The 26,180-nt window shown below is 45.1% G+C and overlaps 1 protein-coding gene across 2 annotated transcripts in view; it reads left to right on the top strand.

Moving 5' to 3' along the window:
- Positions 1-25,573, top strand: part of LYSMD4 (LysM domain containing 4) — an 89,085-nt gene extending 63,512 nt beyond the window's left edge. For both annotated transcript variants that reach the window (XM_085644530.1, XM_085644531.1), the window contains exon 3: positions 18,391-25,573. In XM_085644530.1, the coding sequence (XP_085500656.1) occupies positions 18,391-18,942 (552 nt within the window). In that variant the 3' untranslated portion in view covers positions 18,943-25,573. The remainder of the gene's footprint in view (positions 1-18,390) is intronic.
- Positions 25,574-26,180: the final 607 nt, after the last annotated feature.

The following is a 26,180-nucleotide window of genomic DNA, read 5'->3' as shown; positions in this document are numbered from 1 at the left end:
GCACTGTTCACAAGAGTACTTATGTTGATATTTGGAGTTTAATTGCGCATTGGGGAGCGACAACATTACCAAATTCAAACAATCGAAAAATAAATACAAAATGTAACTTTCTGCATTAAAAGGAAGGGTTTTAAGATTTTTCTTGAAATTTGAAGAGAAGATAAGTCTCGAACCCCCGACAAGAGATGATTCCAATTTTTGTCAGCTGCAATTGAAAAGGTCCTGACGCTGTACAAAATCTTTTGATCCAAGAAACATCCAAAAGCAGTTGACAAGAGAAACGTAATGCATGTTGGAAAACATGTAGTTGAATCTTGGATGCCAGAAAAAGGGGTGAAGATTTATGATTCACTTGGTGTTCACATGCTTTGGCCCAATCTTCGTCTGTTAGGTGTGTCTGCAGATCGCCCTCCCAATACTGAGAGTTCTACTAGTAGTTTGTTTTCCTATATTTTGTTAATGCTTCATAAAAGTGGGAATCTAAACTGTGGCACAGGCTCCAACTCTAAAATACGAGGAGGTCAGAGTATTTTTGAGAATCCCCACTAGACTAGGCAGTCCTGTTTAGCTTTGCATATTGGAAGAACTATCCAGGTTGTACACCAAACACTTTCTGTGGATCTGCAAAAGCGGTGAACTCCTCACCCTGGCATAGGTTCCCTAGAGTGTGGCATTCATCCTCCTTCCATCGGGCTAATACGCCAAAACGTGTAACCACCAGATTTCGAAAGACCCGGCAAAGGGAGGCAGTCCCAAGACTTTTTTGGCTGCTCTCCCTTGCAGGTGCTGTTTGGCGTATGGGGTTCTTGTTTAGGTGTATTTGCTTGTCCTGAGGAGTGCTGGGAGGTTTTGCTCCCGCTCAATAGCCTTTTCTCTCATCTACTTCCCCACACCTCTTGCAGCATGTTGTAACTGCATTACAATGTAGTATAGCTTTACTTCGGGCAATCTAAGACCACCTTCTTTCCTATCCATCTTTCTGAGATCCAGCCGGGCCCTGCTAATTTTTCTGCCCACAGTTGCATAGTCAGTATGCCATCTAGTTCTTTAAACGCCCACTGTTAGATAATGCATAGAATTTTGTGATGCATATAGAAAGTGGCATGGTAGACAGTTTTTAGGTCTCGCCTAGTCAGCTTTGAAACATGCTGTATTCAGGATATGGGCTATAAGCTCCGCCCATTGCTCGCCCGTGTTTTTAATTGGGTCCTTAGACTTTCTTTTGTAAATGCTTTTCTTTCATTGGTTAATTTGTTCAGTAGTCCCTCCCTTTCTAGTTTTCTAACCTCCCATAAGGACTGGCCATATTACGTGTAATCTTACATGTTTTATTTACAGTTAGTTTGCACTATTTTGTTAATGACTTTCGATCTGGTGGTGTTGCAGGCAGAACAACTACAACGTTCCCCAACCGCACTTTCCGAACGCCACGCTTAAATGTTAACAGCCACGTTCTTGTTTCTATAGCATTATCGTATTGCTTGCACTTTTGCAATGGCAGCCGCATGGTCTTTATTTTGTTGTTCGCGGCTGGCCAAAATAGATTATGTCCGTGCAAGGCATCTTCTTTGGATTTCATTACTGTGCCGCTTAAACTTTAGCAATGGCGGTCGCACGTCTGTATTTTGTTGTGAGCAGCTCACCAAAATAAATTAAGTCTGCGCAAGCAACATTGTAATTTTTTGGGGGAAGTGAGCACGCCTTGAATAATATTTCAAAATCGCATCCGCCCGTATTTTGTTGTGCTCAGCTCACACAACTGTATTTCTACAAATTAAAAGGTACCATCCTATTTTTGTTTTTTTACCAAAAGGCATGCCCCCCTTAAGCTTTAACAGTAGCTGCTGCGCATTGTTTACATTGTGCGTGGCTTGCCAAAATACATTAAGTCCATGCACACAGCAAATAATATTTAAGAATAGCATCCGTGTGTTTTTTCTTTCATTGTGCTCAGCTCAAATTTAGGTTTTTACAACTTTATACAGCTTTTACAAAATAGTACAGCCTGTTATTTGCAGGAGATAGGGGAGGTGCAAGCAAAGTAAACGCAATCGCCCATCTCCTGGAAAACAAGCACTCAGCCTATCATAATGCTTGCACATTACTCACATGACTCAGACACCAGTTATATTATACATCATTTTGAAAAGCACCATAACTGCAGCATTCCTAACTCCTATTCCTAGACCATATTTCTAATTCACACGCCTTTTCACCTTGCATTAATTAATCGGGTTTGAAGCTGCATACCTTGCAACACTCCACTTCCAGCCTGTTTCTGTTGTAGCCGCAGTTAATTACCTACCCTCCCAAACTCCAGCTCCAGCCTCTTGACAGATTGGATTAAAAACTTTAGCATTTGCAACTCCAATAGCTCTAACTTTCACCAGTGCGAGACCTGTTTCATTGCAAATGCTTGTTGCTATTGCATGTGTACTCATGACAGAAATAGTAAATTAATTCCAGAATTATTTCCGGGTTTCAGGTTCTATACATGTCGTGTCACTCTAGGAGGGTGGAATGCTAACCAGAATTGGTGAGGGGTTAGCATTCCAATTCGTATGACACCTTACTCGACATGTTTAGATAAAGCCAAACCAAAGATAGCATTTAACCGCGAGGTTCATAATGCACTTAAGAGTATATGGTATGGCGATATCTGGAAACGGTAGAAGGAAGTTGTTCCGACCACTGCAGATAGGCTCAGCTCATGCCAGAGCACCATCTCACATAAAACCAAGCACTCTGCCTTCAGGATTGTTAAGGCCTGCCATAGGAGTGACTTACAGGTTAACATGTGTCCCATTTACGATTAGGTATAGGCATACTACACCTAAGTAAGAGGTGGATACACCAACTTACCCCAGCTGAGCGATCAGCCAGTTGTGTCAAATTGCTAGGCCAGGCCAGGGGTGGCACAATACATGCTTCAGCCCCTGGTAGGCCTCAGATACACCAATGCCCTGGGTACCTAGGGTACACTAGTACAGGGGCTCACAGGGTGATCCAGTTCCAATGGGTCATGCACCCAAAGTGCATAGTGTCAGTTTAGCAGAGAGAACAGCGGGCTGGGGGTCTGATTAGCAGACCCACAGCCTCAATACGTCGAAAACCAGTGAAGCAAAAATTTGGGGTGACCATAGGATAGCAGACCCTACTCTCCTACACATATGGTCAGGTCTAAACTGGGGTGGCATGGTGAGCAAAAGAATGATGGATTTAACCCAGATCTCTTGACTGGGGGTGAATGTTTTGATTTGTTCTGCATTCCGTCCATCAATTGTGTGTCTTTTGCTCGTGAGTAGAGAACCTTGCGTCTGATATTCATACAGCTCCTCCAGTAGTGAACAGAGCGACCATGCTTTTGTTGAATTCTCATAGTGCTTGCACTAGTGAGTAGAGAAACCATGCGTCTGTTATATTCGTACAGCTCTTCCGGTACTGAGGAGAGAGACTGTGCTTTTTTTGGACGCTCACAGCCCTTGCACTAGTGAGTAGAGAGGCATTGCGTCTTATATTCGTACAGCTCCTCCAGTAGTGAGCAGAGAGACCTTGCTTTGTTGGATTCTCATAGTGCTTGCACTAGTGAATAGAAACACCTTGCTTCTGTTATATTCGTACTGCTCCTGCAGTAGTGAAGAGAGAGACCTTGCTTTGTTGGATTCTCACAGGCCTTGCACTAGTGAATAGAGAGACCGTGCTTATGTTATATTCATACAGCTCCTGCAGTAGTGAAGAGAAAGACCTTGCTTTGTTGGATTCTCACAGGCCTTGCACTAGTGAATAGAGAGACCTTGCTTATGTTATATTCATACAGCTCCTGCAGTAGTGAACTATTAAAGTATTTTAAGGCACCATATTCGTGATTGTTTACATAAATATGGGAGCTTTACTTCAGCTTAAGGCTTGTGTTTTCTCTCCTTGTGCCTACCTTTGTTGAGAAGGTGTACGGAAAGAGGTGTGTACATCCTGTGTTGCGTTTATGTACTGATGGAAAAGTCACCAGCAGTATAGGGCTAGGGATGCTAATCAACAGAACGTTTTGAGTTTTTAGCTGGCCAGGTTGTGATGCGTTGTTTCGTGCTGTAGCAATGTCGTAGTTTTGTCTACATTGTCGGTTTCCAGGTGTGAAAAAAAAAATGCACTTCAACTGTATACATGATTTTTTATTTAAAAGAAAATATCCAGAGGAAAGCTAATGAAATTTCAAGCTGCAGTGCTGGTCCAAACCACATGTTATACACTATGCACCAATAAAGTGAAAAAACCATTCAGGAGACCATGTGGTGACATCTAAAGTATTCACTCAGAACAGTTCTCCTTTCATTTATTTCATTCCTTCTAGTACCAAAACTCTAAATTGAGGTGCGGTATACGTATAAGTGTGACATTACGTGGCGCAAAACTAGGCGTTAATAAACTGAGACAACACACGCCACCCTGTCCAGATTAACCAAATATAATATTCCCGTAAATGCATGCGTATTTTGTATACGAACAAACTCATTTAATAACAGTATGAGCGATCGGTGTACCGTAAATAATGCAAAAGAAAGGTCGTTTTTCCTTACCTGGTATATTCAGCATTAAGGATGATATAAAACCCATCGTTATGCACGCAAAGATATCGAGGGTGGCCAGAAAGATCCGTAAAAACATCTGGAACGGGGCACGACAAACTGGCATACGCTCGGTTAAGAAACTCTGTGCAGACTGTTCATTCTAAGTATGGTTCAGTTAGGCTGACCGAAGCCGGGTTTCCAGTGTAGCTGCTCAGTACCCTTTCATAACAAGAGGAACAAGCAATGTTTCATGCCTCTATTCATTAGATTAGATCAGATCTGTACAGAGAATACTTAGGAGAGTACATTTTGAAAGGGGATGCGCAACATAGGTGCAGGAGAGTTGCGTACTTACCACAGTTTCACAAACTGACCCTACTCAGCTCGATTGAATGTAAGTTAATGTTACATGGTTTTCCTGTTAATCTGGTAAAGATACGGCTATCCTGAATATATGATGGACATCGCAGATAAAGAGCTGTAAATTTGGGGTATATGATGCCACAGGGCTAATGTACTGAAATGTGTAAGAAGGTAGAAAAAACTAGAAGGCGTTATTTAGAACACGCTTCAGTACTTTATGCAGCATGTGTAGATAGGGATGCATATAACGTAGGGGTGTCAAAGTGTATGTCAAGGAGGGCCGAATCCAAAGCATAATTTGACCACGGCCATCTGATGGATAAAAATTACAGTTTAATTTTAAAGGTATCAAAAAAATGGGTAATGCTTCAAGTTCACCATGGATATTACAAGATGGGGTTGTAAATCCCGTTCTGAACTGGATCTCATTAAAAATTCAGTTGGCCCTGGCCGCTGCTACGAAGCCATGGGTGCAGCTAAAGTCTCACCACCCTCTTCTGTGCAGGCCTGTGTACTGAGCAGGATTGGTGGCGTGGTTCTTAACGGACTTTAAATAAGAAAAGAAACCTGACTATGTCCATGAGGAAAGAGAAAATCCGCCTCCAATGGAACCACTTCGAATTATATCCTATAGCCGCTGTAAACTCTAGTGCTTCCTAAACAAATATCACTAACCGTTACATAATCACTGAAACCAGAACTTACATACAGTCCAGCGTGTGTTTCTCCAAAGAAGGGGAAGGGCACCGAGATGGCAAGCAAACCCAAGGCGCCATCATCCTGTTTGCGGGTCACCGCATCACCTCTCTCCAGCCCGAAGGGGTAGAAGTCCTCGAGGGGCACCCTGCCCCTCACTGCTGCACACCTCAGCATGGAGATAATCGGCATCCAGGAGGTGAGCTCCCACATGCCAGCCGACGTCCTAGTGAGTGATGGGGAAGGCGACATACAAGGTTGGCTTAACCCCTTCCATGCTGCGCAGATTCCGCCGCTGTGCTGACGGAATCTTGCGCGGGCGTGGTCATGACGGAATGGTTCCGTCATGAGCACAGCTCAACCGTGGCTCATGACGGAACCGTTCCGTCATGAGCACCGAAGGGGTTAAAAGAGTTTAACAAACTAGCGGCGTGCAGTTGGAAACATGTCTGACCCAAAGGAAAGGCATAATTGCGGCACCCGCGCTTTACTTTTAATGTTATAAGTAAAGCGCGAGTGCCGCGATTATACCAAAAGTAAAGAAATGGATGTTTTTTTCCATTCCTTTACCTTTGGTATAATCGCGGCACCTGCGCTTTACTTATAACATTAAAAGTAAACTGCGGGTGCCGCGATTATACCAAAAGTAAAGAAATAGAAAAAAAAAATCTATTTCTTTACATTATAATCGCGGCACTCGCGCTTTACTTTTAATGTTATAAGTAAAGCGCGAGTGCCGCGCTTATCCCAAAAGTAAAAAAAAACAAGTGGTGCGCGTGTCACGCCTGACTATGGGCACGAACATTGCTCCTCCCACGGCCTATTGGTGTCTATTACACGCTTGGTGCGTGTAATAGACACCAATAGGCCGTGGGAGGAGCTAAGCGTGCGCCTCGGGCCAATTGCGTGCAGTCTTTAAGAATAAGACGCATGCAAAGGCCAATGGAAGAGCTGAAAAAAAAACGCACGAGTGTGTGCGATTCCAGGGTCCATTTCTGAACCCCGGACAAAAGGACTCTCGCCTGCGCCAGCACTGCTGCGCAGTGCAACGCAGGTCGCAAGACCTAGAAAAGGACGACCGGGGGGGAAGGGGATGTTTGTGAACCAGTATAAAAATTTGGACATGATAATTTTCATTAGGGCCACCCGGCCGCCTAGGGAGAGCGGCAGAGCTATCCATCTAGTGATTAAGTCTTCCACCTTTGTAAGGACCACGCCATAGTTAGCTCGCAAGAGCTCTTCTCTGTCCTTGGTGATAGTAAAGCCCAGGTAGCGGACCTCGTCCTCGCACCACTGCAGTGGTTAGTCCAGTGGGAATGGAGTGGTGCAACTAGTGAGCGACATGATTTGGAACTTGACCCAGTTTATAGTGATATACGCGAAAGAATAAAATTTGGGGCCTTTTCGGGTATCATGGCGTTCAAGCCTTCAGCAGGATCTCGCACGTAAAGCATAACGTCGTCCGTGTAGAGCAAGATTAGAACAGGCCTAGTGGGGTAACCAGCGTATATTGTTTGTGGTGCTGCCGTAACATGGCTGCCAGCTGTTCCATGGCTATCGCGAATAGCAGGGGTCCGAGGGGGCACCCCTGTCGCGTGCCCCAGGAAATGCCAAAGGTGGGAGAGCGTTCTTCATTCAGGAGTAACGAGGCGTAGGGTCAGTGGTACAGCAGGTGCATCCACTTGAGGAACCCCAGAGGAAATCCCATATGAGTTAAAACTGAGAATAAGTACTCCCATTTCAAGGAGTCGAATGCTTTGGTGGCATCTAGAAAGACCGCCACCGCCTGCTCCTCCTGGTCAATCCCATGCAGGATGGAAAAGAGGGTCCTCAGGTTATGCAAAGTGGATCGCCCAGGTATGAAGCCCGTCTGATCAGGCCTGATGAGTTTATCCATCAAGAGCATGAGCCTATTGGCCACTACCTTAGCTAGTATCTTCACATCGCAGTTAATTGGAGATAAAGGTCTGTACGAGTCCGTGGAGTCGGGGGCCTTTCCTGGTTTCAGTAATGAGACCAACATTGCCTCCCTCATGGTAGGCGGGAGCGTCGCGGTTTGGGCAGCCTCTTCATATAACGCTCTAAGGAAGGGGGCGAGTGTGTCGATATAGGTCTTATAAAACTCAATTCCGAGGCCGTCGGGTCCAGGCGCCTTCCCATTCCCTATGTGCATAATAGCCTCATCTATTTCGTCCTCCCCTAAGTCGGAGACTAAGATTTCGCGCTGCCGTTTGCTGACTCAGGCCAGCTCTATCTGTTGTAAATATTGTGGGGTCTCAGCTTGATGTGGCGCACATGTCGTGTATAGTTTTTGGAAGTGCGCAGTGAACACCTGCATTATGGCCGACGTGTCTCGATGGGTCACTCCTGCCTCATCCCGGATAGCCAGTACGTGGTTTGCCGTTCTAGGGGGCGGATGTTATCGGCTAGTGCCCTACCGGGGCGCTCGCCCTCGCCATATCTGCGCGCCATGTGGTATTTGCTGCGGAAAAGGCAATCCCTTTCCGCCTCGGTTTGACACTTCATGAGGAGTTCACATATCATGGCCGGAGTGGAACCTGCGCCTGCCGTGTGCATGTTCACCGCTTGCTGTTTGATCTGACGTTCTAGGTATGCTATTGAAATGCGAATGCCTTTGAGTATGCCTCCCGCTTTAGTTATGCAATGGCCCCTGACGGTTACCTTCAAGGCTTTCCACACCGTTGCTAGGGAGGGCACTGAGTTGATGTTGAGTCTCGGGAACTCCTCTAGAGTTTCCCCCAGTTCAGTCTGAAACACTGTCGAGGAGCGCCGTAGGTTGCAGGCGCCACTGCCTGGGTTGGGGCGGCAATCCTGGTGGTTGTATGGCCATAAGCACTGGGGAGTGATCCAAGTAAATGCACGCTAAGTGACGCGAGGAGAGGGCGTGCAACGCTATGTCTTGCGAGGCGATCCACAGGTCCAGACGGGACCAAGTGTTGTGTACTGCGGAGTGAAATGTGCCCTCCCTCTGTGCTGGATCGTGATGGTGCCAGACGTCCACAAGTAATTTGTCTGCAATTATTTGCTGGAGTTGGCGTTGCGCTTTGGAATAATGGTGTGGTAGCAAGTGAGAGCGGTCCTGCGAGGGATGCAGTGTAAGGTTGAAATCACCTCCCCACATTAGATGAGTCGAGCTTATGCTCACTACTCGTGCCCATAAGGTTATGTAAAAGTCTTCGTCATCCATGTTATGCCCATACCTACACACAAGTGTGATGGAGGCAGAAGCTAGTCTCCCCCACGTCACGCAGAACCTACCCTGTGGGTCTAGTGTATAGCCTTCCTCAGTGTAGGGCATCACTTTTTTTATTAGTTTTGTTGCGCCTCTGGAATAGCTGGAATATGAGGAGAAGCACCTATGTGAAGTCCATCTTGAGGCGAACTGGGGCTGCTGGGAGGGGAGGGTGTGCGTTTCCTGCAGCATGGCTATACTGACATAATGCCTGTCTAGATAGGCCAGTATGTGCCGTTTTTTTCTGGGGTCGCCCAGGCCCCTAATGTTCCAAGTTAGGAGACCCATGGATGCTATGCTATGGTGTCTGGCTTGTGTCCCTCATCTGCCATTTCCTAAGTTCCAACATGTATATAGGGATTGTGGATCTGTGATAAAGTGAGTGCTATAACCACATAGCCTGGTATCTAACACCAATTTGGTAATGCCTACCCTTCTACCCCAACATTCCCCCTACAACGGCGACCCCAACTTGCCGTGTACAGTACCCTCCGTCTGAACCCCTTCCAATGCATCCAGAAACATTTCAAACATTTGTGCCATCATTTCCCTGAGTGAGCATTGCACTGGCCATGTTATGGGGTTAAATGTCATTCGCAACATAGGGAGATCACGATACAAGAACAGGCAGACACAGTGCAGCAGCAAGTCAGATAGAAAATGAGTCTCTGAGTTATTAGTGGTCCGTGGTGACAGTGTCCCTCTATCTGCACAACATAGGCAACTGCCTAACAATAAAGTCCCCGCGATTGGGATGCTCCCTTAGAGACATGTGTCCCAGGGGGCGTTGTGGCTCCTCCTGCACCATGGTAGTGTGCAGAAGGGGGCCCTGGAATGCTATTGCAATATCCGACAAGATCCTCACCGCCTACTGAAAGACTAGAGAAAGGGCGGGAGGCAATACATTGATCTTATTTAGTGTTAACTGCATATTGGAGCAAATGTCCATGCCAACAGTGCCAACATAGCCACCTGCCGACGGAGACGTGTACATCTGTATTCAGTGCTCTCAGTCCTCTTCTTGATGCGCCGGGCCGTGTCTGCCGCTCGTCGGGAATCGCTCCACTCTCTTGGCCGCCAGCACTGGTTTTTTTAAAGAAGTCTGCCGCTTGTTGTGTGGTGCTGCAGATGTGTTGCTTACCATCGTAGGTGTGTGGGATTGCATACTCCACTCCTTCCTGCTGGAGTTTCCTTTTGATGGGAGCAAATTTATTCCACGCTTCCTGAACGTTTAAGGTGAAGTCATGGTAAAGTGATATGGCATTGTTCTCAAAGACCACGTCTTTCAGCTCTCTCGCCTTACGCAGGGATGTATCGCGGTCGCGATAGTTAAGTAGTCTCGCGACTATGGGTCGAGGCGGTGCACCCGGCGGGGGCTTTGGTGCCAATGTGCGGTGTGCCATTTCGACAGTGAGAATCCTGGAGAATGCCTCCTGGCCGAAGCATGTAGTGAGCAGCCGCTCTACGTAATCTTCAAGCCTTCCAGGGTTAGTGGTCTCGGGGACGCCAGTTATGCGTATATTGTTCCGCCTCGAGCGGGCTTCAATGTCCTCATTTTTGGCTGCAATCACAGCTTGTCAATGTCCGGGAGTTGCCCCGCAGCCTGCGTATGGTCGTCTTTGAGGTACGTGCTTAAGCCTCCTTGATTCTCCCGTCTTGTTTTTCGATCTTCTGGGTGATCTGGACCATTCTGCCGCACATGGAATCCATCCTCCCTTCTATGAAGGCAAAGCTTGCTTTCATTGTGTGGAGCAGTGTCTTCATGTCTACCTCATCTGTGCCCTGTGTCTCTTGACCCGCGCTGTCTTGTTCTGGGTCGGGCGGCTGCCCTCTGGGCGTTCTGCGGGTGTTGAAATTGAGTTTGGGCTATTTGCCATCCGGTTTCCCCAGTCGTGACCAGCTGGGTGGATGGGAGGCGTCCCCCGCCGACACTTAGTTGTTCTTCTGACTGTTCGCTCTGGGCGGCGCAAAGGGGTTATGATATGCGGAGGAACGGGGTGGCACGGGTGGTGTTACTGTCCAGCTGCGCAGCGCGGAGGTGGGAGCAGCGCCTCTGTGCCTGTGTTGCCCAGTCTCCAGAGGTCTGCAGGTGTTGCCCAGTCTCCAGAGGTCTGCAGGTCTGTGGTTCCAGTGTGAGTGCCAGTCCAGCATGGGGAGATGGGGTCCTGGGCCTGGGTCGAGTGGGGGCCCGGAAATGTATCCGTGCACACCGTTACCGAGGGGTTGCTGCTCGAAATGCTCAGCCTGGGTGATCTTGTAGTGGAGTAGAGGGTGTGTTGAGGGAAGGATTGGGTCGCCCCTCACCTGGCAGTGTCTGTGCGATGTCTTCAAGTTCACGATCCCCCGACCAGGTGGACCGCGTGTGCCGCGTTCTGCAGGAGCGATTAAGTCAGTTTGTTCCTCCTCCTCAAGAGTCAAGCTCACAGGGACTGCTCGGGGTGCAGCAGCTTGTGAAGTCGACTGGGGCCACTCCCCAGCAGTGGGGACGGCTCAGTGTCAGGCAGAGCGATGAAAGTCCAGGGTCCCCCAGCCTTGTGAAGTAGGTCGTCCCTCGCACCCGGCCCCGAGGAAACCCACAGGCAGGACGTACACCCTTCGACGATGTCCCCAACGGGCAGGCGTTATGAGTGTATGCGGCCCCCAGGTCAACAGGCCCTCAGCTTTGCAGTTGCCTCGCCCGGGGGGCCATCAAGGGCGCAGCGGGGAGCACACCACAGGAGGGCCCCCCCAGTTATGTTATCTCGGGCCCTGCAGGCAATAACTTCTGTGGCCTGTACCTGATCGTGCAGGTCGCGATGCAGTGGCGGTGTGTGCAAGGTAGGCCTCAACTCTCAGCCCCACCATCCAGCCTTCACGATGCAAGTAGGTGAGTGTTCGATGGCGGCGATATTGTGCCCCCCGTCAGCTGCCCCTCCGCCTCTCTTCCCTCTGGTAAATGCTGGTATGGTGTCGGGTGATGCGCCTGCCGTCTGGATCAGCGCTCCTTTCTAGGCCTCACTCACGCTGGGCAGGCTGCAATCCTCGGCCTTGCGTGATCGCGATCCGCGCCGGGACAGCGCATGTAGGGTGCCTGTGCAAGCGCGGTCACATGTCACTTCTTCGTCGCTGCGCCTCTGCCTGCCCTGCCGGGTACCTGCCGCCCTGGCTCCGCAGTCCCACCTGGCAGTGGCTGTCGGTCCGTCACGGCAAGGCTCCCCCAGGCCCCGTAGGCAGCGGGCAGGTCTCGCTAGTCGCGGCTCAGTCAGCCGTAATGCGTCTCACAGGCCTCTCTGATTGAGTCAGCACTCCGCATGTTTATCTCGGCCTCTGGAGTTGCTTGTTCAACAATTCTCTGATCATGTACGTCAGAAATGTGTTGCTGGAGGACAGATCACATTGTCCATATTCATAAAGTGATGAGTAGGGAAAATTGTTTGTGTTCATTCTCTTAAGTAAAACACAAGTAGGACACACACAGGTGTCTATGCTGAAAACATGTGAAGACTTGTACTTGTTGCTCATTTAAACGAGTTATTTCAACACTGAAGTTAACAAATGTTACTCTGCCACATTTCTAAAACAGATTTTTTAATAAACAGCCAATGCCTTTTTTTTTCTTTCTATTTAATCTTAAAGAACATCCTAGTAGGACTCGCTATAATAATGATTTTACTGAGACGTGTTACGCAGGCTACTTTTGCTAAGGGACTAGGAAAATGATTATTTCAACACGTCTGTTAGGTACAAGGGATGATCCATACACTGAGTACATAAGTGTAGTGGCAGATTTTAAAATATGGCATGAGTGGAACTTCCAAAAGAGGTAGACCTATTTTAATGAATGTGTTTAAAGGTGTGTGCATAACAGTAAGTGTAGGACGCAGCCGCGGTGCGTCCATTGGGGCGTAGGGGCATAGCCCCACCTGCCATTGGACCCGCGGCTGAGAACAACTGACAATTATGTCAGTCAGCATGACATCAGACCACCCGTGGGCGGTCCGGCGTCATGTTGACTGACATGCAGTCAGACCGTCACCAGGGGCATGGAGCAGCACAATGCACAAGTGCGCATGAGTGGGGACGGAGGACGAATTTTCGCACCGTGCCCAGTCATGCGCACTTGTGTTTGCAGTTCTGGCGCATGCCCATTAGGAGAGCGAGGGTTGAGCAAAGGCTCAAACCTCGGTCTCCTAATGGGCAGGCGGGCGGAGTGTAAAACGTGCCCCAGCCAATCCTGGCGCTGCCAGCAGCGCCAGGATTGGCTGAGAGGGTTTTGCACGCCCACTTGCAAGCAGTCAGTGATGTGTGCGTCACAGTGGCTGTTCCCGAGTGTAGGCGCCATTGCGCCAACGGACCCGAGGCAGCGGACCGACCTGCTCAGGTAGGATTTTTAAATTTTATTTCAAAACTCCCCCCCTCCCCACCTCCGCGATACACCCCCCCTCCCCCGCGACACCCCTCGAGCCGCAACTGAGCGTGATTTATTAAAAAGTAAAAGCATTGAAGATGAAGAAAATCTACTGGAGAAAACTAGAAGAAAAACCATCGTGTTTTGATGTTCAGTGCGACCAGCAGCTAGGGAGCGGTTTTCCACACCGAGCATTCATTTATTTAGTATATGTCTATGTGTTTTTCAGACACGGCGCACGCAAGCTGAATCGCACACCTTTAAAACGTAAGAGAAAAAGAAAACTTTTGAAAATGGAGTGCATGTTGGTAAAATTATTTCATGCCCAGAAGTGCCAGAGAGGTCAACACATTTAGTCAGGAGAGTAGGCAGACCCTAATCTACTCAGTAATGTTCCTAACATGAAAATTCCCCCCCCAAAAAAAATAGTCCGCGTTTCATGGTGCCCCTTATCCAAACTGGTCATCTAATGAGGGTCCCTTAGGAAAAACTGGTTTCTGAGGAGGCGCGGTGGAATCCTACCCCGCTTCCTGAATAGTTCCCTATTCCCTAAGGATACACCAGGCCCATGGTGTCATATCTACGGGGAGTCATCTGGTAACTATCTTGTTACCCAGTGCCACACTGAATGAATGGGTGGTCTTTTTGTCACATGGGGAGAACATACTCCCGGAAGTTAATGGCTTCAGCGTGAGTACCACTTACGGAACCCTGACTTCAAACCCAAACTATAAAAAGTGCGATGACACCCGACAATGAGAAAGCCAAAAGCTGGTCACTCAGTTTCTATTCCTTAGGGTGCACAGTGGGTTTAGTGGCCTATCCTGGCAACCAGATGGCTCTTCTGTAGACTTTTTTTACGCCCTGTTTGAGCTGTACCCCTCTCTAGGCTTTGTCATATTTTGCCAGGTTCCCCCTTACGCTGGCCAGTAATTCACGTTTATTACTTAGTCGCTACCCTTACATTGTTCAGTGGAGTTTTTATGAATCATGTGCTTAGTAAATGAATCCTGCAAAATCGACGGTATTTAATGCACTGTGCTTCCTAAGTTGACAGGAACACGTTTTTTGTTGTTTTTGTCTGTCGCTTATATATAGAACTTGGTAGAATGCTACCCTGTGCTTTGCGCCGATGTGGGGAGACAGTTAATGATCTTGTGTGAGAAGGAATACAGTAGTTTGACTGTATTGGTGTCGCGTGCCATTTTATTATTTAGCACATTCCTGATCTGTGTTGTTTTCCATTTTACTTAACACGTTATTTGAATGGTTTGTTTTTTCATTCTCCCTAGAATTATTTTTGGTCCAGTCACCAATACGATCCAAAAAAAACAGGCGTTGACATTAAAGTTGACATGTCTTCAAATAAATGCAACAAACAAGATAATGACACGATAATGCTAGATGTACTAGTCATTCGATAAATGCGTTTTCAACAAATTGTTGCTCGGTATGTCGTGTGAGTAGCATTCTCGGCCCTTTCACTGCCAGGGTTTTTATTCATTTCTTTGTGTTTTTATGACCTATTTTTTCGTTTTGTATATATGATTCTAATATAGGACAGTGAGCTACGAAGGGCATGTAACTCCTACAGCTTGTAACCCTCACTTTATGTAACACCTGCTGTACATTGATTTACGCACATGATGTACTGTCAATGTATAATGTTTGTTTACTTGGGATGTAGAGCATTCGGACACCCTGCATTGGGATGAGTAGCCTATGAAAGAAAGAAAACAAAACTGTTGTATTTAAATTATTTGTGTAAATAGTGGAACAGACCAGCACATTGACAGTCTTACAGTGCATGCATATCTCTTGTATACAGGGACTGAAGAACACATCAGGAACATTGCTTGCATTTTATCATTAAAATGCAATCGCTTTATTTGCCCAAGCAGCACCTGCAGCCTACTTTTTTTTCAAATGAAGTGTTTACATTCCAGCGTTAAATGCATCACATATCCTGTTGCCTGGTCCGGGTTTTTCTCTGGGTGCTGTTTTGGCAACTGTGTATTCTCTAAAGTGGATAAAGTGCAAACACCTTAAGCGCCCAGTCTGTAAGAGAAGTGCTTCGGAGGTTGAACCATAATTTATAAAAAAAAGACAGCCCTTGTCAATATCTTCTGTTCACTGGCCAGACATTACGTGAAGTTCTTTTTCTACATTTTGGAATGCGCTAGTTCAACTAATGTACATTTCCGACCACTATAATGCATATGCTTTATTTTTTATAACCTATCCCTTCCATGCACACTCATGGGTAGCTTGAGAAGTACACTTTAGGAGAGCAGAACATTTAGTCTATGCCCTGTGATGTGAGAGGGGTGCAGACTGTCCTAGCTTCAAAGCATACACACCTCGTTGCATTGTGGGACTTGTAGTCCTGCATTTATAATGGCAAGTACAGGACTGCAAGAATGAAAATGAACAGCCATATGAGAGGAAAAATACTGTTTCTCGCTAAAACACTCACTAAACTCAGCTTTCTGTTGTACTGTGATTCCACCGCACCAGGCTTGTCCAAATAGTAGCCAGTGAGTTACCGGTAGCTCTCCTCCTACCTGTAAGTAGCCCTCCTCTGTGCTGCACAATTTACAGAATTTAAAGCTGTTACTTGGTCGAAATAATACATGTGTACTTTACACAAAAATGTATGTAATTTCAGAACTCGTGAGCTGATGTTTGGAGAAAAATGGATGAATTTCCAAGATATATCCAAATTTGATATTTAATAGGTTTCCATTTCAAGCACTCACCTTAATGCTGCTTACATTCCCTCCGCTCTACGCTGTAATCTCCGGATTTTTTTAAAAGAAGTAAATTGTCTTTCAAAACTAGCGTGCGTGCTCCATAGATAGCAATATTATTCCTTGTATGTTAAAGACGAGTCGGTAAAAACACTGTACGGGGAATGCTGTAGATGAAAACGTTCCCCGCGCTTCCCATACGCATGCAACTTTCTGCATTCCTGGAATGGTAAAGAGGTTGGCAGATGTTGGCCTGCAGCAGCTCCAAGAGTTAACACTACGGCCCACATTTGCATAGTTTTGCACGAGCGCCCACAGGGCTTTAAAGCATATAGTCGACGACAGCGAACGTTTGCACTGCTTTTCTTCAAAGAACGCCTACGCAAAACCTTAGTACATTTGGGCCCAGGAGAGAGAGTGTAGTCTTACGGGTGTGTACTGTTTATTTTTTTATATTCATTCTTTATAGGAAGCCGCTACCGAGTAGTAGGATGAGATTAGAGTTCTAGGCAAGGGTGTCCAAAGGGGTTTCAGGAGGGACGTTTCAGCGTGATTTTTCAGAATAACCCATGAACATGTTGATCAAGTCCACTGAGGTTCGTTGTATGCAGATGCGTGTTAAGTTGGGCAGCCCTGATGCAGAGCAGCGGTTACAAGCATCATTTTCATGGAGAGCAGCGAGTGAGCTGGATGGGCCTCCGAGTGGTGGGGCAGCCGTGCCTGGGACGCACTGAGTGCTGAGAAATACCCTTGTCCATGACAGTTCAAAGTTCGCGTGCATGTGATCCACTGTGCGTGTAGTTGGAGACGGCTCATTTGGGTGTAAAGGTGATGCGCTGAGATAGCGAGAGCAGTGGAGGCCACCTCGGTCACTCAAAATATCTCAAATGTTCAGGTACCTGGGGTGTCTTATCTAGGGACTGCCCACACTGCTCTTAAGCAACGGTTTACAATGGGAATGGTTGCTTGGTTCATGGACATCTTAAGGGATTTGGTGGCCTTGTGTCAAACGTATTTTGGGGGCACCTATTCGAAACCCTTTGAATTTATGATCCAATATTAGCTCTTTCTTGCCCTCTTTGGCCAGGTCACTGTCAGTGCACCGGCAAAATCGTCCAAACTCCACATGCGTTTCGTTTACATCTAATATTCAAGGACAGTGACTTGGGTTTTCAGTATTGTAACACAGCAGCAGCAGCTCACTGATATTGCTGAAAGTAGTCTCCGTGACACCCTGCCATTTCTCATATCTCAGGACCTGTTTTGATCTAAAAGCAACTTTTTATAGATGTTGCATGAAGCACAAACATACACTTTCTCTGAAAATGTTGTAACAGAAAATCATACATCAACCACATTAACAAATATATTAAAGGAAAACGATATTTTTTAAAAATCTATTTTATAATTATTCACGGTCATCAGGACAAGGCTCTCTGCAGAACAGAGTTGGCTCTATCAGTGGTCCACTGAAAGTCTGGCGCCCTGGGCAGCTACCTATGTTATGCCATCAATTAATGTAATAACTGCACTTTCACAATTGCTTTATTAACCTTCCTGCTTTCTCAAATTTGCTTGAAAATGCACGATTTTTCTTCTTTTTTTTCAATTTTTTTTTTGGGGGGGGGTAACCACCCCAAACCCCCCTTTTGGGGTTCGGGCGCGCTCGTTGCGCTCGCTCGCTACGGTGCTGTATGCTCATTAGTTTGCGCCCCACCACTTTAAAATCTCACCCACCGCCCCTGGTAGGACGTATATAGTTTATTCGAACTAATTTACTTTTAGAGGAATAGATGATTTGCTGAAGATACTATTACGTGAACTATGGTCCTATGGTTTAATTCAATAAGAAACAATTGTTTTTAGAAAGTGAGTTTTACTGAATTTACGGAGACAAACTTAAGAAAACTTCACAGACATAATTCTAAACCAATTACACAGAGGCCGCCCCATTGCATACATCAGCACAATTTGTAGTATAAATCTGTAGATTCTGAATTTTCCTTTGGGGAGGGGAGTGAGGGACAGCAGTTTAATAATTGGTACAAGTCTCTAATGATAGTAGTTACATAACCATTCACAAGAAAAACCAGCATTAATGATTTACTCTTTTAATATTCCACATGTATTGATCTTTCTTGCAGCATAAGTCAGACAGCTCTGCTGCATAATGTGTGCTCTTGCCTTATTATTACTGTGTTGCATATCACCCGTTCTTAACCATCTTCTTTTCCAACCAGGTTGCCTCTTTCCAGCCTTTCAATGCATGTTTGTGTAAGAGGCTGATGTTAGTATTCTTGGTAATGTAGACAAAGCATATTTTGGGAATGTTTGAGACTACGATGTGTCTTATGGAGTTACTCCCTTTGTTTCTTACAGGTTGCTGACATCAAACGTGTGAACAACTTCATCAGGGAGCAGGACATTTATGCTCTAAAGTCAATCAAGATCCCCGTGAAACCCAATGGGATCCTGACCGAGGGGAGGGGCGAATTGAGACCTCTGCAGCCCACAGTCTCATCCTTAGGACTCAAACTGGTCGAGTCCCCAGACGTCGATGACATGAACAGTCGGGCGGACCTGACAGAATATTTTAAGGAGATTGATCAAAACATTGAGGCAGCGGTGCAGTCTACAGAACAATCTTCAGCTACCTTTCCCTCCCACCTTGTCACCGGCTTTTCCCCTGACTCTTTCCCTGAGAAGAGCGGCACCTCTGGCGCAGACTGTGGCATCCGATGGTGGAATGCCGTTCTCTTCATGCTCTTGATAGGGATTGTTTTGCCAGTGTTTTACATAGTGTATTTTAAAACTCAAGAGGGAAGCCCAGCCAAGGAAACCCAAGACTTCGGAGAGGCTCCAAGCTCCACCAACGCGGAACATATATGGCATAACACCACAATAGCTTACCACACAAAGACAGTTCGCTGAGCGAGACTGTGGACACATACCCCTGCTGTAAAGGGGTCTGGATTCCCAACTCAGAAAGAGCACAACATTACAATGACACATACGCAAGCCAGGAGGAACAACAAACATAAAGGAGGGGTTGGTTGAGTGCTTAAAGTTTGCCCCCAATGGCACTTGTTTGTAGCTTATTCAGGACCTGCTTTGGTAATTTTTTAGCTGTTCTGTGGTTTTGTTGTTGTTTATCTAAGCTCTGTGTTGTGACAGTATGTTCAGTCTTTCTTGAGCTCTTTAAAGAGTGCCAAATGAGGCACTGCAGAGCACCTTAGTCATAACACAGGGTCATGATGGTTAAAGTGTTAGCACATCTCCGTTATGAGTGCAAGGATTGCAAATACTTTGAATCCTTTTGCTGTCTAAAGCTGCTGTACTTTCAAGTGATATTTTGTTATACCTTTGAATGGTGATTATTCACTTTTATTCTTAATTTTTCAGTTACTCGTTTTTCCCTGTGGTAATTTGTTTACACAACGAACCATGCTGCAAAAGTGCCAACTGCCTGACTCCCCATCTGGCATAAGACATTTCCTTATCCACTGAAGTGGCTGACAGACCAGAATTAAGGGTGCTGACTGACATATGTGACTAGAAACATGCCTCTTACCCAGCAGACTGGTGGATTACAATTGTAGCCATGTGGTAGTGGTGGACTCTATCTACTGCACTACTGGTTGGGTCTCTTATGTTTTTTCATTTTGGATAAAGCAACCTGCGCAGTGCCTGACTGGATGAGTTTCACGCAAGAGTCTGGATATGGTGATGCAAGGTAGTTTCATTGTGGGATTGGTTCTATCAGTATTTATCTGTCTGGATCTAAACCTTGGCCCCAGCCTTACTTTTCGACAAGGCACGGGGAGTGCCTGTGATACTCTCCTGCCAGCCAACCTGTACCCACCCCACCTTAGACCAGACCCCATGGCCCCAGTTCAGATTTACTTCCTGCTCATAGCAGGTTTAAATCAGTGTGTTAAACCCCATGGAAAAAGGAATACCATACATAATAACGCCCAGTAAATCTGTGTCCTGTTAGTCTCCATTTTGTGGGGTTTCATTTGAAATGTGAGTGTAATGCGTGCAAATATCAGAAACTGTAATGCTGGCCACCCAAAAATACTGACACATATTTGCTCTTAACTCGTAATTAGGGCCATAGTACGGTTTTTCTGTTCTCAGAGTGGGAGAAGAAATGGAATTTAAAAAAATGATTCTTGCACTTATTAACTTTTTGCTTGTTAAGAATGGCAGCATTTAATGTCCACCCTTTTCATTGGGAACGCTACAATGTAAGATTTGCCTTTACCCATCCTGGAGAAAATAGGTCTGTTGTAATGGCATACGTTTATCGAAATTGTATTTTATTTCCGTTATGAAAGTAAAATGTATTTACATGTTCTTCCGATTCCTAGGAAAGAGCTCCGAATCCTTTAATGTAGTAGTTGAAAATAGGTGTGTTTAAGAAACTATGTGACATGATCTTGAGGCCTAAGGATTAAAAACTGTGGGCTACCTTTATGAAAAAGTGGCACAGCGCAGCGAGACTGCGTCAAAATCCATGGGTGTTGTGTTGGAATGCTCATGCAAAACCCATGGAAACACCTCCCTTGTGCAGAGTAATGTAACGCAGCGATTTGCCCTGCATTACGTTACTTGAAATTTATGAAGCCATGCAGGCCCACGCAAGGTGTCCTTGCGTGGCTTTATAAATCTCTCTTTTATTTTTTTATTTGTGTCACTCTTGCTTCATGTTGCATGGTGCTAGAGCGATGCAAAGGGGCTCATAAATATGCCCCTGTGTGTCTGGTAACAATGTACAGCAGTAAAACTATTTCTAAAAAGCCTGGTGTTTTGTTGGACGCTGCCCTGTTCTTTAACTAAAGTTTAATCTGTAATGTTTCTATGTACCTTTTCCTTTAAGTATCGTACCCACTTCCACCCAAAAACTTGTCACTGTGGCTCTCCTTTCATCAGCTTGACATTTTTTATTGTTGTAGAGAGTGAGAGAAGTGTCTCCCACTTTCTGTCAACACCACGTTCAATCTCATCTTGGATACCAAGGGCAGGGAGAGTGTGCAAGCTGCGAAATACAGGAATATTTTCATATTAAAAATTCATTAAAACTAAAAAAAAGTTGGAAAGTTAGATTGCCCTTTTAGAACAGGAAATACATCTGTGTTTGACACATACAGCAACCAGCATAAGCTATACGAATTACCTCGCTTCATTTCACCAAATGCCTTCACCTGATAAACTTAGTGCATGTGTTTTAGCTGAGATTTTATTTTTTAAATTGTGTATGTGTGATCCTGAACATTTTGAATAATGTGGTGAGAAGTGTACCTCACTTTACTTTCTCTGTATTGGGCGTATTTTCTGAAGCTCCATCTACGTGTCTACAGTTGTGTGTGTTTATATGTGTGTGCTTCTGATCTCTGAGCCCAGGTAACATCTTCTGACTCAAGTGACCAAGAAAACCTATAGTAAGGCACCTTGGTGACAAAAGCTTAGATAGCATTCCTTAACTAAAAGCGATCTGAGTTATTTGAGTTGTCTGTACATTCGAGAGTGACTTTCAGTATTGTAAATGAATGAGAGTTGTGTAGAATTTGCTCGTGTGTCACTTGTTACGCCATATGGAGGGTATTGGTATTCGTGAAGCGAGGGGTGAGCTCAGGGCACTGTAGACTGGTCATTCCCCAGTGGTGCAAGCTTCTCTGCTTTATCTTTTGTCCATGCTTATGGAGAATGGGGCGTTCAAAGAGCAGTTCAAGCACATGGCCTTTTCATTGTGGGCTCTCTGGAAGTATCACCAAAACTTCCACTTCTGATGGCAGTAGAGTCCTGTTTCCTGGGAGGAACCGTGAGGCTATCATCTAATTTCCTGTTGCCCTAAATACCTTGCTGATTAGGCGTGCAAGGAAGGAGTCTCGTTTGCAGCAGGAGTGAAGTGTCCTTGTAGCTGTTTTATATCAAACCTGGGAATGCAATTCTGTGAATTCCAAGCTTTAATCGAGGCAGGACTTTTAAACTGCAGGATGATTAGGGATGGTTTTTAGCATGGCCATACGTGAAATTATATTTTTATAGTATATCCATCATAAACTTGATCTTACACTCTGCAGAGCTGTAAACTGAAAGACTCAGTTGATAACTGGGAAAGACTCCTCCATCCATTTGAAATCCCCTTATGGCACCATTGACCATCCTTGGTGCAGGATTAATGATCGTTCTCCTAGGGGTTGGCATGGAGCACTTGGTTTGCAGTGGATTACTGCTCACTAATCTTTATTGGTTCAGAGTCCACGGTCACCATCCATCTAATCTACCCAGATCCTCTCAGATTGCAAAATGACTTACCTAGACCAGACTCTTCTATTTTGCTTCAAATCACAATCACAGCACGTCCTATGTACAAGCCTTTATCATTTTTCCCTAGATGTACACTACAATAGAAAAATTCTGGCGAAATCTCTTGTGACCTAAAGTGGCTGTAGAAGTGGAACAGTCACATTATGAGGTTGACTGACTTGCCCCTAAACTCTTGTTGGGAAATTTTGGAAGAGTTAAATCGGTCTGCCTCCGTTTTCCCCATACTGTAGTTAATTTGCAGTATCTTTTCCATTCACGCACCTCATGTTTTATGATGATCTTCATTTTGATTTGTATAGTACCATTTAATGCTCTCTTTGCTGTTGGTGCTGTAAACCTATTTTAAATAATACATAGGGTCAGACCCTCTAATCATACTCGAATGCTGCAAAAAAAAAAACGGGAGTATTAAGATTAATTTCTGGAACGATATAGCATGAAAAGTAAATTATTATTTTTATTCCAGTTTATTTTATGTTTTTTTGTATTGCACAGCAACCAAAAGCTAATAATAAAAGGCAGACGTTCACTTCAGTTTCTAACTTGACAAATACAAATATTAGATAAGTGATGAGAAATTAGTGCACTGAAAGAAGGGCACTCTGAACTATCAAGCTTTCATCAGTCTGCAAGCATGAACAGCAAGCAGCCTAGGTTTGAAAGCGTGGTTTCACCCGATGGGTGGGCAGCCTAGGTTTGAAAGCGTGGTTTCACCCGATGGGTGGGCAGCCTAGGTTTGAAACCGTGGTTTCACCCGATGGGTGGGGTTCCATGACACTCAAGCACATACAAGACATTCCTTCCACTGCTGTCTTCCAAAGTGTTTCTCAGCTTCTGAAAAATAGTTGCATGCCCATTTGAAAGATCCTTTAGTAAAGAGTCAGTGCGATGGTCATTCAGACTGGCGAAGAAGTAACAGTTGTTGACTGTACATAAATATGGTTTGAGTGCGTGCCAAAAACTGTTGTGATGATGCCCACTATTAGGAATGAATCTCATGTTGATGCTTATCCAGTGGGTCATTAGGCTGGGCAGTATACAAATTCAGCGGCATTTTGGTCAAGGATAAAGCAGGCGCAGAGTCTACTAGAAAATCTTTCTAGCCCACAGGTGGGACCTTCTTCTACCTATCCTACCCATCTGTGTTACTTTACACACATAAAATAATGCTTTAGCTACCTAATAAGTCATTCCCTCCATCCACACTCAGAAGAGGCACTCCTCACAGCTTCATTGAAATGCTCATTCTTCCGGTATTTTGTTATCCGGAAAAGAGCAGCAGACCTGAATTTAGGAAACTTTCTAGTCTTGCAAGTTTTCATTGGTCTACTTAGATGCAGCGGATTGGCCGACATAATTTCTCTTGGAAGCAGTCATAAGTCGTTATGAAATCAATGATTCAGACATCTCTTAAGCGAGCAAAGCCTTGTGCCCATGGCCCTTTGCTAAGCACCATGTGTGTTGGTCTTTCTGCAATAGACGTTATTGTCACGCTGTTCAGTTTATGTGCACAAGTGTCAATAGACGAATCTTAACTTTATCTCTAAGATGGCTGTCTGCCTGTGTGTATGTTTGGGTGCAGGTTTGGACTAGAACATACTGATTGGGGTTCATTTGGATATAAACCCATATACGTATTTGTACTAAAAGTGACGCAGATACAGTGTTAACAAAGTAACATGATGCCATTAATAATGCTGCTGTTAGCCCTTTGTACGTGTAACAGTTCGTAACACTGCTTTCTAGGTCTGTATATGTTTATAATAGAGGTGTTTTAAATTAATTATAACTGACCTGATATAATAGCATTCTATTGTATATTGTTATGATAGTGGTACATTTGGAAGGTAAAAAGACCAGGTGCAATGTTTCTTTGCGAGCTGTATTGATGCTATACTGGAGAAACCTGATTTGTAACAATGTGCATCCTGCTGAAAGGTGTCATAGTCCATGAACTACCCACGGCTAGTATTGGCCAGTTTCCAACATTCAGAAACTGTTGTTTAGGTCTGTTCTTTTGGTATCACTTTATGATGTGCAATATTTTCAAACTATATGTCCATTGGGGGCTGTGGGGAAAAATTGGCATCTACTGAAAGTGCAGTGTTTTCCACTGGCCGTCTGTAACAGCAGTGAGAATGTGGGGTTCGGGTGGACTTAGAGAAGAGTGCTCAGTTGATGAGCTATAGGAGCAGTAGAACAAATGTTGCTTTTTTGGGGTTAGGAAATAATTTTTCTTTCCGTGATAGCGACATAGTAGAAATAGAATAGGTGTTGCTGGTGGACTGTGTTAATGCAGGGTAGATTGGGTGTATTTGCCAGTGAGGAACAATTGGATATTTCACCTCTGTGGATGGAAGAGTGGGAAAATGGTACAGTCAAATGGAAGGTGCAATCAGACTAGACTGCACAAGTCAATTTTTTCCCAGAGTGCAAAGACATCAAGAGAGACAAGTGAATCTTCTGAGAAAATGCAGAGGAACAGGTAAGGACAATGGAGTCCACAAACTTTTTTTGTTTGAGGAGGAGAGTAGCACCCAGCTTCTTTGGTAGTGGATTTAGGAGGCATCAGATTCGACACGTTTTCCCATTGAGGGGCGGATACTGGAAATCAGAATTTATTTGTAGATTTAGTAGTGATCATAGTCCATTATCTCTGATTTCGTAAAATGTCAAGTTCAAATTTTGAACTTTTGCACTGCCATTCTTTATATGTGTTAAGGGTCTGGCACCAAGTCCATTAGCCAACCCTTACACATTTCTTAGTCTGCATCCTGGACCTGTTGTGATAAATATACCATGGGGACTGGTCTCTTTTTCGCATGCCCTGGCCTCTTCCTTTCCTCGGTCCCTATTTTATGTTCAATTTGTATCCGCCCTTTCTCCTGCCTCAAACACAGCTACTAGAGAGTTATGCATATTGAGAAGAATCCGGTGAGCGATAGAGTGAAAGTGAGGAGTCCACTCTAAGTTTGAAGGCACCTCTCTAAACCAATTGATAATCACAAAATGTACAGTAAATGTGCCAGTTTTAGAAAATATGCCTAATTTCGAGGCAGGTTGACATTTTTAGAGTGTAACGAAGCCAACTGGTTGATTTAAATAAAAGTGTTAATTCGAAAAAATGTTTGCACTCTTTCTTCTGTGAAGGAAGGCCAATTACTTTTGTGTAAGATTTGGTACGAAATATCTAATTTAATACAAGAGGTAATAAAATTTCTTGACAAACTACCATTGGTCATTTATTTCTTTGCAACTGGTTACTTGTTGTCCTGGGAGTTAGCAAAGTAGTTTTTTTAGGTTGAGCCTTGACTGCGCTTGCGCTGTCTTTTCGAGACCTGTTGTATTTTATTTTGTAGACTTAAGCCCACCCCCGCTTTTATTTGTCAGTGTCCTTTAAAAACCCTAGCTTCTAAGTGGTTATTTTTCTTATTTGTCCTCCTTTTTTTGTTGTTTGTTCCCTCCCGTGAAGCAGGCTCCCATTTCTTGTAGCCTTCCACTTGTCCCATCTTAGTTACTGGCTCAGAGACTTTTTTTTTTGTAAATTGTGATCTTATTTCTGACTTCAGAGTGAGAGGATTTCCCCTCCCACCTCGCCGCTTCATTCACTTCCCTCCGTTTCCGTGTGCATCACATGAGGCTCACCCCCGGATCACTTCTGGTTTCATTCACAGCTCTGCTCTCGTTACAACTTGTTGCTTAATTATTTCCAAGAATCCAACAGCTGCAAAGTGTTATTGGACCGTGCGGTACATTTGTACGTTCTCCACTACCTACTTGAAGAGTGTTTTGATGACATGCTAATGATTCCCCAGTACTTGCTGCCCCAAAGCCCC

The sequence above is a fragment of the Triturus cristatus genome, chromosome 3_1, assembly GCF_964204655.1.
Source record: "Triturus cristatus chromosome 3_1, aTriCri1.1, whole genome shotgun sequence".
In the NCBI taxonomy this organism is placed as follows: domain Eukaryota; kingdom Metazoa; phylum Chordata; class Amphibia; order Caudata; family Salamandridae; genus Triturus; species Triturus cristatus.
Note: the sequence above shows the minus strand (reverse complement) of the source record. Positions and strands in the feature narration are given on the sequence as shown.